We start from the raw sequence: 12,129 nt of genomic DNA, 5'->3' as shown, positions 1-12,129 counted from the left end.
AGGGCTACTTGGCTCCAGACCTCATTACAGCCTTGGTCCAAACATGGACAAAAGAGCTGAATTCCAGAGGTGAGGTGAGAGTGACTGCCCTTGATATCAAGGCAGCATTTGACAGAGTGTGGCACCAAGGAGCCCTCGTAAAATTGAAATCAATGGGAATCAGGGGGAAAACTCTCCAGTGGCTGGAGTCATACCTAGCACAAAGGAAGATGGAAGTGGTTGTTGGAGGCCATTCATCTCAGCCCCAGGACATTACTGCAGGAGTTCCTCAGGGCAGTGTCCTAGGCCCAACCATCTTCAGCTGCTTCATCAATGACCTTCCCTCTATCATAAAGTCAGAAATGGGGATGTTCGCTGATGATTGCACAGTGTTCACTTCCATTTGCAACCCCTCAAATAATGAAGCAGTCCGTGCCTGCATGCAGCAAGACCTGGACAACATCCAAGCTTGGGCTGATAAGTGGCAAGTAACATTCGCGCCAGACAAGTGCCAGGCAATGACCCTCTCCAACAAGCGAGCGTCTAACCACCTCCCTTTGACATTCAACGGCATTACCATCGCCGAATCCCCCACCATCAACATCCTGGGGGTCACCATTGACCAGAAACTTAACTGGACCAGCCACATAAATACTGTGGCGACAAGAGCAGGTCAGAGGCTGGGTATTCTGCGGTGAGTAACTCACCTCCTGACTCCCCAAAGCCTTTCCACCATCTACAAGGCACAAGTCAGGAGTGTGATGGAATGCTCTCCACTTGCCTGGATGAGTGCAGCTCCAACAACACTCAGGAGCTCGACGCCATCCAGGACAAAGCAGCCCACTTGACTGGCACCTCATCCACCACCCTAAACATACACTCCCTTCACCACCGGCGCACCGTGGCTGCAGTGTGTACCATCTACAGGATAGATTGCAGCAACTCGCCAAGGCTTCTTCGACAGCACCTCCCAAACCCACGACCTCTACCACCTAGAAGGACAATACACACTTTAGACACTAGCCTCTTTTTTTTGAGGGGGATCACAAATATTACCTCACTAAAAAAAGTTACTTTTTGTCATTTTATTTTTTTCTTCCCCCCCCCCCCCCCCCCGCCCTCTAACTTTTCCCCTTGCCTCTGATGACATTGACATTCATGCGGTTCCAGTTCCACAGTCACCTTCCAGTACCTCAACCAAAAGGTCATTATTTATATCAGCTTACCAATACCTGCTGTCAAGGCTTTATGACATCCTCACCTGGCATTTATACACGTGCTCTTCCAGCAGCAGTTGCTGGATCAGCAGCAAGAATTCTGACCAATTTCTCTTCCCTAGCTCCTGATAGATGAAGCCAACTGTAGCACCCTCCGAGCATCAAAAAACTCAACACACACTGGTGTTCAAACTTAGGACTTCCCTGGTGTGTGTGGCCAGTTACTCACTGAAATTGGTGGAAAAACCATCCTTGTCTTAATACTTTTTTTAGGTGATTTCTCACTGGTTCATATTTAAGCATTGGGGTAGATAGTGTTGTGGTTATGTGATGGACTAATAATCCAGAGAATGGGAGTTCAAATCCCACCATGGTACACTAAGAACAGGGAAAGAAACATGCTACTCTTACTCGGTCTGACCAATATTTGACTCCAGTCCCACACCAATGTGGTTGACTCTTAACTGCCCTCTGAAGTGGCCTAGCAAGCCACTCAGTTGTATCAAAACGCTACAAGGGACTGCAGCGGTTCAAGAAGGCGGCCTACTACCACCTTCTCAGGGTAATTACGATGGGCAATAAATGTTGGCATTGCCAGCAACGCCCACATCCCGAGAATGAATTAAAAAAAGGCATGTGCTTGCAAAAATAAATTAGAACTGCCAAATAAGGTGACAAAAGATATTATCCTGCAACCAAGTACAGCAACATAAAATATTTGATACATTGTATGTAGTAATTGGTTTAAGTTACAAGATTTACAAAGTTCCAGTATAATCTTACCGGTGCAGCTGACAATCAACTTTGTGCCATATATAATCCAAATAAACCCCAACCCTACCTGCAATTTTATTATAGCTTTCTAATAAAGGTCTATATATTGCTTACTCCAATATTCTGTCAAAACCAGACAAAGGAGTTTCTGTAATAGAAATATCAGGCTAACATGGTACTGGACTAGGATATTATCTCTGCATACCATAACCCACTGCACATTTTCCAAAACTCTCTGCAGTTAAATTTCATACCTGCTGTGTTGCAGATTTTGGGTTGGTTTTCCTGGCCCGCAGCTTCTTCTCGGTACCTTTGTGTAACCGAATGTATCCACCTTCAGCCAGCGTACGTTGTCGTAATCTACTTTTGTAAGTATCATCTAAGAGACATTTGGAAGAAGAGGCAACGGCAACTGCTTTTGCAGCTTTCTGTTTGTCATGTAATTTTGGTGGTCTACCACGCTTTCGCTTTGGTACATCTGACACATTGTTACTCAGAGTATCTATGGGCTCCTCTTTTATTTGATTTTCAGTCTCATTCCCATTAACAGCAGGGGTGTCCATCTGTACATCAGCAGTGGGAGTTTCTGCCACATCCTTGACATTACTCTCTGAGCTTTCTAGATCTGGCACACTTAAACTGGATTCCATAGGTTCAGTTTGTTTAATAGCCTGGCTCTTTTCATCATCACTGCCTTCCACAGGGCAGTCCAGAGTACCTTGGCTTTGCTGAACTGTCAGTTCTTCAGCTGTCTGTGCCTCTTCTGATTCATATGTTACTGCTTCTTTCGGGATCTCATCTTCCATACTGGATGGAGGGGCTTCAGCAGGTACAGGAATTTGTATAGACTCCTGAAGTACTACTGTAATGGAGCCATCACCAGTGTTTTCAATAGTTTCAGGCTCCTGATGTTCTAAAGTGTTAACATCCATAGGCATCTCCACTTCTGGGGTGTTGACTGTGGAATTGACAGTTTTTATATCTCCTTTTTGGTACACTGTAATTTTCCTTTCCTCCAGCTGCTTATGTACATGCTCACATATCTCCAGAACTTCATGCATCAGTAGATGCCGTGCCAATGTGGCAACATCAGCCATGTGACAGAAATCAAATGCCAAGACAGATGTGTAGGCAAATTCCAACAATGGAAGAAAACTTGTCTTATTAAACCCTAGAAGGGAATTTAAAAAAAAAGTGTGGTGTTTACATAAATGTTGTTTTCAAACTGACAATAATTATAAATATACCAATTCCAACTGTATGGTAGCTTACTGTGTTGGAGCACCAACGTGAAGTGCCAGACGGCAATGGAATGCTAGTTTGATTGCTCCCTTTGCAGAATCTCAATTTCAGCTGTGTCACTGTAAGAGTCTTTGACCAAGAACCAAGAACTTCACCATGAAAAAGGGTGAAAAATGAGAATACAGCACTTTCACATTTCCTGGTGGTCATTTCAACATACTATTGGAGGTGTCTGGGATTAAGTTGCCTGGCTTCTTAGCCATAGATTGTGCACGGGTCAAGATGACCAGAAGGGATTGTGAAACAAACAAAAATACAGCATCTAATTCAAATCCCAAATGGCTCCTCTCTCACACCTCGCTTTCTATAATCATTACCATTTGTTACAGCAATGCAAATGTGAACAAAAAGGGGAGGACTATGAACTTCAAAACATCTCCACTAATTTTTAAAATCAAAGTGATCATCAGATTCCTTCAGGTCTTATAGGGCAACCTAATGTAGGTTCAATGCAGTACACTAAAAGCCAAATGTAGAAACCCGACGATAACAAATAAATAAGCAGGAATTCATCTGGGGGAAAAAAACTGCACATAAACAAGTTATGCAAACAACCATATTCAATTCAAGATGTTAAGAAAGAAAGTGCTAACGATATTAAATATAATGGAATCCATCGTCTCCCACTAGGCGGCATGTAGCCAGAGGTGACCAAAATGGGCGAAGGAACTCCCCCATTGGTTCAGTCTATAAATGAATAGCTGGGCAGTTGAGGGGGCTATTTGGGTGCAGTACATGAGAGTGACCAGCATCTGTGAAATTGTGCTGCAGCTGGAGGGAGATGTTAATGCATTCAGGAGAGGAAGATAAGCAAGAAATTTGTCAAAAAAGAGGGAGCAGTACCAGAGTGAAAGAAAAGAAAAAATATGCCCTGGTGTAATTACATTGCGTCATTGACCTCATTAAGTCAATCTGATTTAACATGCTATAGTTAATATTGAACGTGGCCTAATAAGCTTTAATAGTAGTTTTGTACCCCTGCTGCTGATTGAGAAAGTCAGTTCTACAGTAAGGGAGACAAAGCCTACCCATACTACTCGACAAGAGTAAAACTCCTCTTACCTAGTGACTTGTTTCATGCTATTGGGTGAAGCTTACCCTCACTCCTTAGCAAAAGTGAAACCACTTAATGTTGTTACTGAGGATAAACACTACAATTCCTAGCCACAATGTGCACATACATAATTACTTGATTATTCCGTACCTGAAAGGTCCACAACAGCTTCATGACTGGAGACTGCCCCTTTTTCGATGAAGAGTTCTCGAAAATATTCGCTGCTTGCTGCCAGGATGGACTTATGTGCTTTGTGCTCCTCTCCCTCAATCAGGAGTGTGACATCACAGAATTGGTTGGATAACCTCTGAAGGTTCAACTGCTCTAAAACTATTTGGCTGTGCTTTTCAGATTCCTGTTTCACGAGACCTTTGCTATCCACCTGAATAAATCAATGTATTTGTATATTTCAAACTCTCGTGTTACAATATTGTAAGTCAATCAATAATTGACTGCTTAGCAACTACTTGAAGAACCACAAAATATTATCTTCAACTTCAACCATCATCCATTTAGCTCCATTAATGGTTCAACAACTAAACGTATTGTCAGGAGATATGGGTGAAAAAAGGTTAAAATGTAGACTGCTATCTTAAGTAAAACAAGGAACTGCAAAAGTATCAATGCAGAGAATTTCATGGATTTGCTTTCTCTGCTGAAATACTGAAGTTTGCCTCACCAAGGCAGATAACACCTGCATGCTTATCATGCTCCAGACCCTGAGAGAAACCATACATGATACTGCTTGGCACTAGCTTCATAAAGAATTCATTAAGTTATGGAATGGTGACACTGGGAACAGGGAGATAATGGTTGATAATGTGGGAAAAACAAAATGATTTAAAGTGAGGTCATCTTCACTCATATCAATTAATAGAAGTATTGTAAATTACCCATTGGTCATGTACTCTGTAGTTTGGAGATGCAAAATTGCACATGAACAAGGCACAATCAGGTCATATTGAAAATGCCATATATGGACATTGTAAAAAGAAATTTATAACTGCTAATGTATAAGATAGTGCTTTGGTAACAGGAATTTGGATTCAACCCGAAAAGATTGAGCTCAAGAATTGTAACTCAAAAGACATTGTTTCCTCAGCTAAGCTATATTGGTTGTAAATACTTTACATTATTTGCGACATTAACACTTTGAAATAAATGAACTTTTCTTGTGAGCATATTGTCTTCCCGTCATTGATTGAACTTGCATAAATAAAGCTAGCTAGTTAACAGTATCATGTAGTACGGTGCTATATTTGGGCAATGTATCCAGACGAGGAAGTGGGAAGGAAGGAAAAAAAGTTCTCACTCCTGCCTGCTAAACAGTAACCCCATTGGAGGTCTACAGATTTGGAGATCAAGGAGAAGAACTGCTCTGGTTGTTATGTGTAGCAACATCGTAAATGTATTCAAAAGGAACGTGCTTATGATTCTGCTACACGTTACATCTAGAGCAACTCTTCTCTCTCCATCCCCCCTTCCCCCTTTACCCTGACAAGTGAGGATGAGACAGATTTAGTTGTGATTCCCCTGCCCGCATTGAATGCTGCCCTAACATTACTGGTCAGGATTACAAATAAGAATAATCACTTGGGTGTCTATGAAATCCTATCCCAGGGCAACACTGTTTTCAGGATAATAGGAGTAAAATGAAGAGGATGGGAAATTAGAGAAGAGGAAAAATGTTAATTGTTATTTTAAGGTATTTTTACAGCTCCCATTTTTAGTCAACACACTGGGTTAGGTTCTTTGTGGTTATCATTGCAAATTAATCAAAGCAGACATAACACGCTTTTTCCTAACAGTAATAGTGCATTATTAATTATTCCATTACATTTCTTTGTACCAGGCTAGTAGGCAGCTATTTTGTCTCTAATCTTCCTGGACTGTAATTGGACTCTCTCTGTTTTGATAGTTACACTAAGTGAAACTTTAACAGATCTGTGCCACGACACCCACACCTTTGGTTTTACCTGCCTGAAACCCTTTATGTACCCAGTTCAATCTTTGTGATATAACAAAATGTTACTTACAAATACCAATTCCTGCTTTGGGACGGTTTTCTTTTTGGTAGGCTTTGCAGGGGCATTGGATCGTCCCTCAGAATTACTCAACTCATCATCAGTTTCATTGCTATCCCCCATCATCGGAGCATCTATTCCCAGCTGCTCCAGGATTTCCATTGTATCGGCAGACACTGACTTGTTTCGATCGACCTTTTCCTTGCATTGAATACATTCTCTGATATAGTCTTTCACTTGCTTAAATATACCTGAAAATAAATCAAAATGTCATCAGAAATATAGGAAGGTCCAGTGATGCACAGATGCAGAAACTCAGTTCTCCTCCTTTGCCCATGAAATAAGAAAATAAAAAAGCAGTGAATGGATTTCTTTTTTAAAAAAAAAGTTAAGTTGGGGGTCATAAAATTGAACATTTATGATTCACTAACAACTTGCCTTTGAAAGGTAGACTTAAAACAGTTTGAAATAGGTTTAAAAAGGTCACTTTTAAAAAAAAAAGTAAATACTAAATTACATTGTTCAGCCTGCTCTAACATCTTGGAGCTTCCTCAGCTCACTACGAAGACTGCAATGAGATATGCTTTGCCTAAGTTTGCTTATCTGGAGGAAAACTGAAAAAGAAGTAATCTGATTTCAAATATTTTATACTCAAATTATATCTAGTGTGGGCTCAGTGCCACTTTAATGATCTACACACAAACTATATGAAATATTCTTTTTTCGCACTCAACTTTTTAAAATTCGTTTATGGGATGTGGGCGTCGCTGGCGAGGCCAGCATTTATTGCCCATCCCTAATTGCCCTTGAAAAGGTGCTTCCACACGTGCTATTCTCGGATTCTTTTAGTGAATTCTCAAAACACCAAAAAACTAAACACATCCTAAAATCTGGTGTATATGCCACAGATTAAGTGAGTTTTTTTTAAATATAATGCCCTGTGAATGAAACATATAAACTTAAAAATAAACACAATTAGCCAAGTGAATCCGTTACACATTGAGATTCCATTTTATCAGTTATCTGTCATTCCCTCCTTTCATTCGCCATACCTCACCCTGATCAAAACGTGAGACAGAAAACTTAATCCCGTGCTTCTGCCAATGCTGTTATATAGGCATTAGAAATTGAGCATAAACAACAAAAGTTGAACTTGTATCAGATATTGCTTTCTGCTCTCTGGAAAAGAACCTTTTGCTTTTGCTCAGTGTCTCCGCCAGCCAGACAGAGATTGGGAACCATCACATGTAAATCTTGCGTAGGGCATGCACTTCCTGTCCACAAACCTTATTGCTTTGCCGTGATTTTAGTCACGCTTTTCGGCCGACACTGTAAATTGCTATGTCAACATTCCCAATCAATTGGCTGTCAACTGTCACATTATAGTTTCAGCCTATGGCCATTAGTTGGCTCTGTTGAATGAGTTTCTGAAATCTTTCTCCATCGTCATTTTGTATATTAAAAGTTATATTCGTCATGTGACTGTGGCAACACCATGAGCAATTTACTAGTGTTAAGAAAAAAAAGCAGCGTTGTTAAACTTCATCTTTACACCAATGCATGCAACAATCACATACTTGCTGTCAATGTCACTCCATGATCTGCCAAAACTGAGCTGACCCTGAGAATCGCTTCAACCCATTTAAAAACAGATCAACCCATCACTGATATTCTATGCAATAGCCTCCTCAAAAATTGACAAACTTTGCTCCAAGTTGAACAACAATGATCTGAATTCAACATGAATATGTGGCTGGAAGACTATTCTCTCCTCCTCTACCCACTTTCAGAAAATAATATTTTAGCAGACAGTATGAGTAATTTGATACATGGCATGTGGTAAGTGTAGCATGCTTGGGAGAAACAAGTGACTTTGGGCCTATGGTTCGCAAAGCTTTCCATCAATGGAATTTTCCTCATCTCGTGTCTGTTATAGACTAATCGGTAGAGATTGATTGTTATGATTAATCAATAACTCCATTATCACTGTATCATGTAACTATTAGGATGATAGAAGGCTAACTAGAAAGATCGTGGTCTGTTTTTGTCTTGCAATTCTTATGTTCCAAGCAGGCTGAGGAGCAGTTTCCAGAGCCATTAACCTCAAGGAAACATTAGAAATAGAGCAATCTAAAAGAGCAAGGTTGATCCTAATCATATTTAAGAGGGAGGTGGTTTTTTTTAAATGAGATACATCAAAACAAGTTATATCAACAGGAATGAGGCTTATTATCTAATTTATATATACTACCAACATACAAAAAGTGAGATGGCTGATGGTTGTAATTTGTAAAAAAAAAAGTTCCACGTAAATTTAAATGCTCCAGTTTTGTACAAAGGCACAACGGGTGACAATCGTGTGTTTTACATCATTAACATTTTAGTACCATGCAAGCTGATAACTTTCGATTTATATAAAATGTCGAGTTCTGACGAAGGGTGCCACACAAAAGGTTCATTATATTTGATTTTTTTAAAAAAAATTGGCCCAACGTGTATTTCCAACACCGTCAGTTTATTTAGTAAACCAGCAGTAAGCGGGGGTGACCGGCCCGGGGGGGGGGGGGGTTTCACTTAAATTAGCTCGGTGCCTGTTGACAATTGTGTGTCCTCACTTCTCGGTCCACGCCCAGTGCCCTGGCTGCAGCTCCCCCCCCCAAGGCAGGGAGCCTCCTCCTCCACCACCACCACCACCATCCTGTTCCTCTCCTCCCCTCCCCTCCCCCTGTTTCTCTCCCTCCATCACCTCTCCACCAGTAGCTCTGCGAGATGTTCTTCCAGGTCTGGTCCCGGGTGAAGTGGAACCCCTCGGCGCTCTCGTGGAAGGAGGCGATGAGCTCGCGGCGGGTGTCGGCCTCCAGCACCACCTCCAGCTCGTCGAACTCGTCGCGGTCCTTGCGCTTCTTCTGATAGTAGAGGGTGCCGCGCCGCACCACGTAGCAGGCCGCGGCCTTGCGGATCTTCCTCTTCACGTTGCCCTCGGTCCCCGGCGCATAAGGTTCCTTCTCGTTGGTCAGGTAGCGGATGATCGCTTTGTAACTCTCCTCGCTCGACATGTCACAGCCCCTGGGGCCGGGAGCGGCTGCAGCCGAGGCCTCGCTGGGATTTTTAGAAAAAAGTAAAATCAGGATTTTAATAAGAGTTCTTTAAAATGTTATTTTATTTATTTTTATTATAAGTTGGTGGGTTTCGGACGGAGGGAGCGGGAAAGGTTTCCTCGGATAGACAAAATGGCTGCTGCACAACCGGAGATTACATCAAGAGGCCGTGAACCCTGAGCCGGATAGACTTCCGCTGCAGGACGGCTGCTGACTCTCCCAGTTGTTATTATTATTTAAAAGTCTATCCCTGCACCCTGTCATTCAGAGGCAAAGGCACCCCAGAGCCGCAACTACCTTGCTGGGAAAAGATCCCTGGTTGGATATTAGGTGATGTGGTTATGCTGCAATTAACCTCAGTGCCTCTATTTTTTGGGAGGGGAAATCTGCCCCAACAAGAACAACCACAAAATAAAAGCAAAAATACTGCGGCTGCTGGAAATCTGAAATAAAAACAGAATATGCTGGAAACACTCATCAGGTTAGGCAGCATCTGGAAAGAGAAAAACAGAGTTAACGATCCTTGACCTTTCATCAGAACAACAACAACTTGCATTTATATAGCGCCTTTAATGTAGTGAAAAGTCACAAGAAGCTTCACAGGAGCGTTATGAGACAAAATTTGGCCGAGCCACATAAGGAGGTATTAGAACAGGTGAACAAAAGGTTGGTCAAAGAGGTGGGTTTTAAGAAGTGTCTTAAAGGAGGAGAGGCAGAGAGGTATAGGGAGGGAATTCCAGAGCATAGGGCCTAGGCAGCTGAATGCATGGCTGCCAATGGTGGGGCGAAGGAAATCACGAATGCAGAAGATGCCAGAATTGGAGGGTTGCAGAGTTCTTGGAGGATTGTAGGGCTGCAGGAGGTTATAGAGATAGGGAGGGGCGAGGCCATGTAGGGATTTGAACACAAGGATGAGAATTTTAAATTTGAGATATTGCTGGACTGGGAGCCAATGTAGGTCAGCGAGCACAGGTTTGATGGGTGAACAAGACTTGGTGCGAGTCAGGATACAGGCAGTAGAGCTTTTAGTGAGCTGAAGTTTACAGAGGGTGGAGGATTGGAGGCTGGCCAGGAGAGCATTGGAATAGTCGAATTTGGAAGTAACAAAAACATAGGTGAGGGTTTCAGCAGCAGATGGATTGAAGTGGGGGCGGAAAGGGGCGATATTACGGAGGTGGAAGTAGGCAGTCTTGGTGATGGAGTGGATATTTGTTCTGGCTTTTCTCTGATGCTACAATTGATTTCCACAGAAACTTCTAGTCAGTCACATGCAATGCATATTCCTACGTTCAGAAGATTTCCAAATTGTTATATAATACTGATTCCTACTTTACAGCATAGGCCGTTCTTTATTCCCATAGTATATTAACGTGTTCCAATTTTAATAACACTTATTGATAGCTATCATTGCATTTTTTGGAAGTACCTTTACATTACTTTAACCAATTTCCTCCCTCATCTCCTAAAGATAGTCATTTTATCGTCAAGGTACACAGCACCGTATATCTTTCCCTATCAATTTGGGTTGTAGATCCTATTCGCACTAAACTGCAGACCACTCAACTTCCCTTCCTGGCCCCCATGCTAGCTGGTATTGTTAACAGTTCTCTCTCTTCTGGTACAGTCCCCCTTCCTTTTAAATCTGCTGTCATCACCCCCTCCCCTCAAAAAACCCACCTTTGACCCCTCTGACTTTGCAAACAACTGTCCCATCTTCAACCTCCCTTTCCTCTCCAAAGTCCTTAAACATGTTGTTGCCTCCCAAATCTATGCCCACCTTCCACTGCTCCATGTTTGAACCTCTCCAATCAAGTTTCAGCCCCTGCCACAGCACTGAAATGGCCCTTATTAAAGTCACAAATGACATCCTATGTGACTGACCGTAGCGCACGATCCCTCCTCATCCTTCACGACCTGTCTGCAGCCTTTGACACAGTTGACCACACCATCCTCCTCTGTTGTCCAGCTGAGTGGGACTGCCCCCACCTGGTTCCATTTTTGTCTATCCAGTTGTAGCCAGAGAATCCCATGTAATGGCTTCTCTTCCCGCTCCCGCATCATAGATCTTTCGACCCTCTTATTTCTTATCTACATACTGCCCCTCGGTGACATCCAAAAACACAATGTCAGATTTCACATGAACGCTGACAACACCCAGCTCGACTTCACCACCACCTCTCTTTACCCTCGAGTGCAACATCCAGTATTGCATGAGCAGAAATTTCCTCCAATCAAATATTGGGAAGACCGAAGCCATTGTTTTCGGCCCCCACCACTAACTCTGTTCCCTAGTCACCAATTTCAATCCTTTCCCCGGCTACAGTCTGAGGCTGAACCAGAATGTTTACAACCTCAGCATCCTATTTGACCCTGAGCTGAGCTTCCAACCCCATCATCCATCTGGAGACTTATATAGAATACAGAAATGCTTGTGTACAGTGTAGTGGTTTCTTTTAGAAAAGCCACAAGGGACCTTATGTAATTGTAAGTTTCTTTTTCAGAGTGAGTTTTGACATCACTGTGTCAGCCAATGTGTTGGAGGCGGGACTTACAGCAGAGTCTATTTACTCAAGTCCATTTAAACAGAGTCTCTATGCACTACACCAAACAGAATCTATTGAAACAGTCTCTACGGATTACAACAAACAGAACTCATGACCAAAACTACAGCAGTCTTCCGA

General features: G+C 42.3%; 1 protein-coding gene across 1 annotated transcript in view; it reads right to left on the bottom strand.

The window, feature by feature from the left end:
* zbtb11 (zinc finger and BTB domain containing 11) overlaps positions 1–9,582 on the bottom strand; it is a 41,730-nt gene extending 32,148 nt beyond the window's left edge. The window contains exons 1-4 of the mRNA XM_067993094.1: positions 9,097–9,582; positions 6,363–6,601; positions 4,477–4,708; positions 2,225–3,141 (exon numbers count right to left, since the gene is read on the bottom strand). Coding sequence (XP_067849195.1) covers positions 2,225–3,141; positions 4,477–4,708; positions 6,363–6,601; positions 9,097–9,406 — 1,698 coding nt within the window. The 5' untranslated portion in view covers positions 9,407–9,582. The remainder of the gene's footprint in view (positions 1–2,224; positions 3,142–4,476; positions 4,709–6,362; positions 6,602–9,096) is intronic.
* Between the last annotated feature and the right edge of the window lie 2,547 nt (positions 9,583–12,129).

Source organism: Heptranchias perlo, chromosome 11, assembly GCF_035084215.1.
Source record: "Heptranchias perlo isolate sHepPer1 chromosome 11, sHepPer1.hap1, whole genome shotgun sequence".
Taxonomy (NCBI): domain Eukaryota; kingdom Metazoa; phylum Chordata; class Chondrichthyes; order Hexanchiformes; family Hexanchidae; genus Heptranchias; species Heptranchias perlo.
Note: the sequence above shows the minus strand (reverse complement) of the source record. Positions and strands in the feature narration are given on the sequence as shown.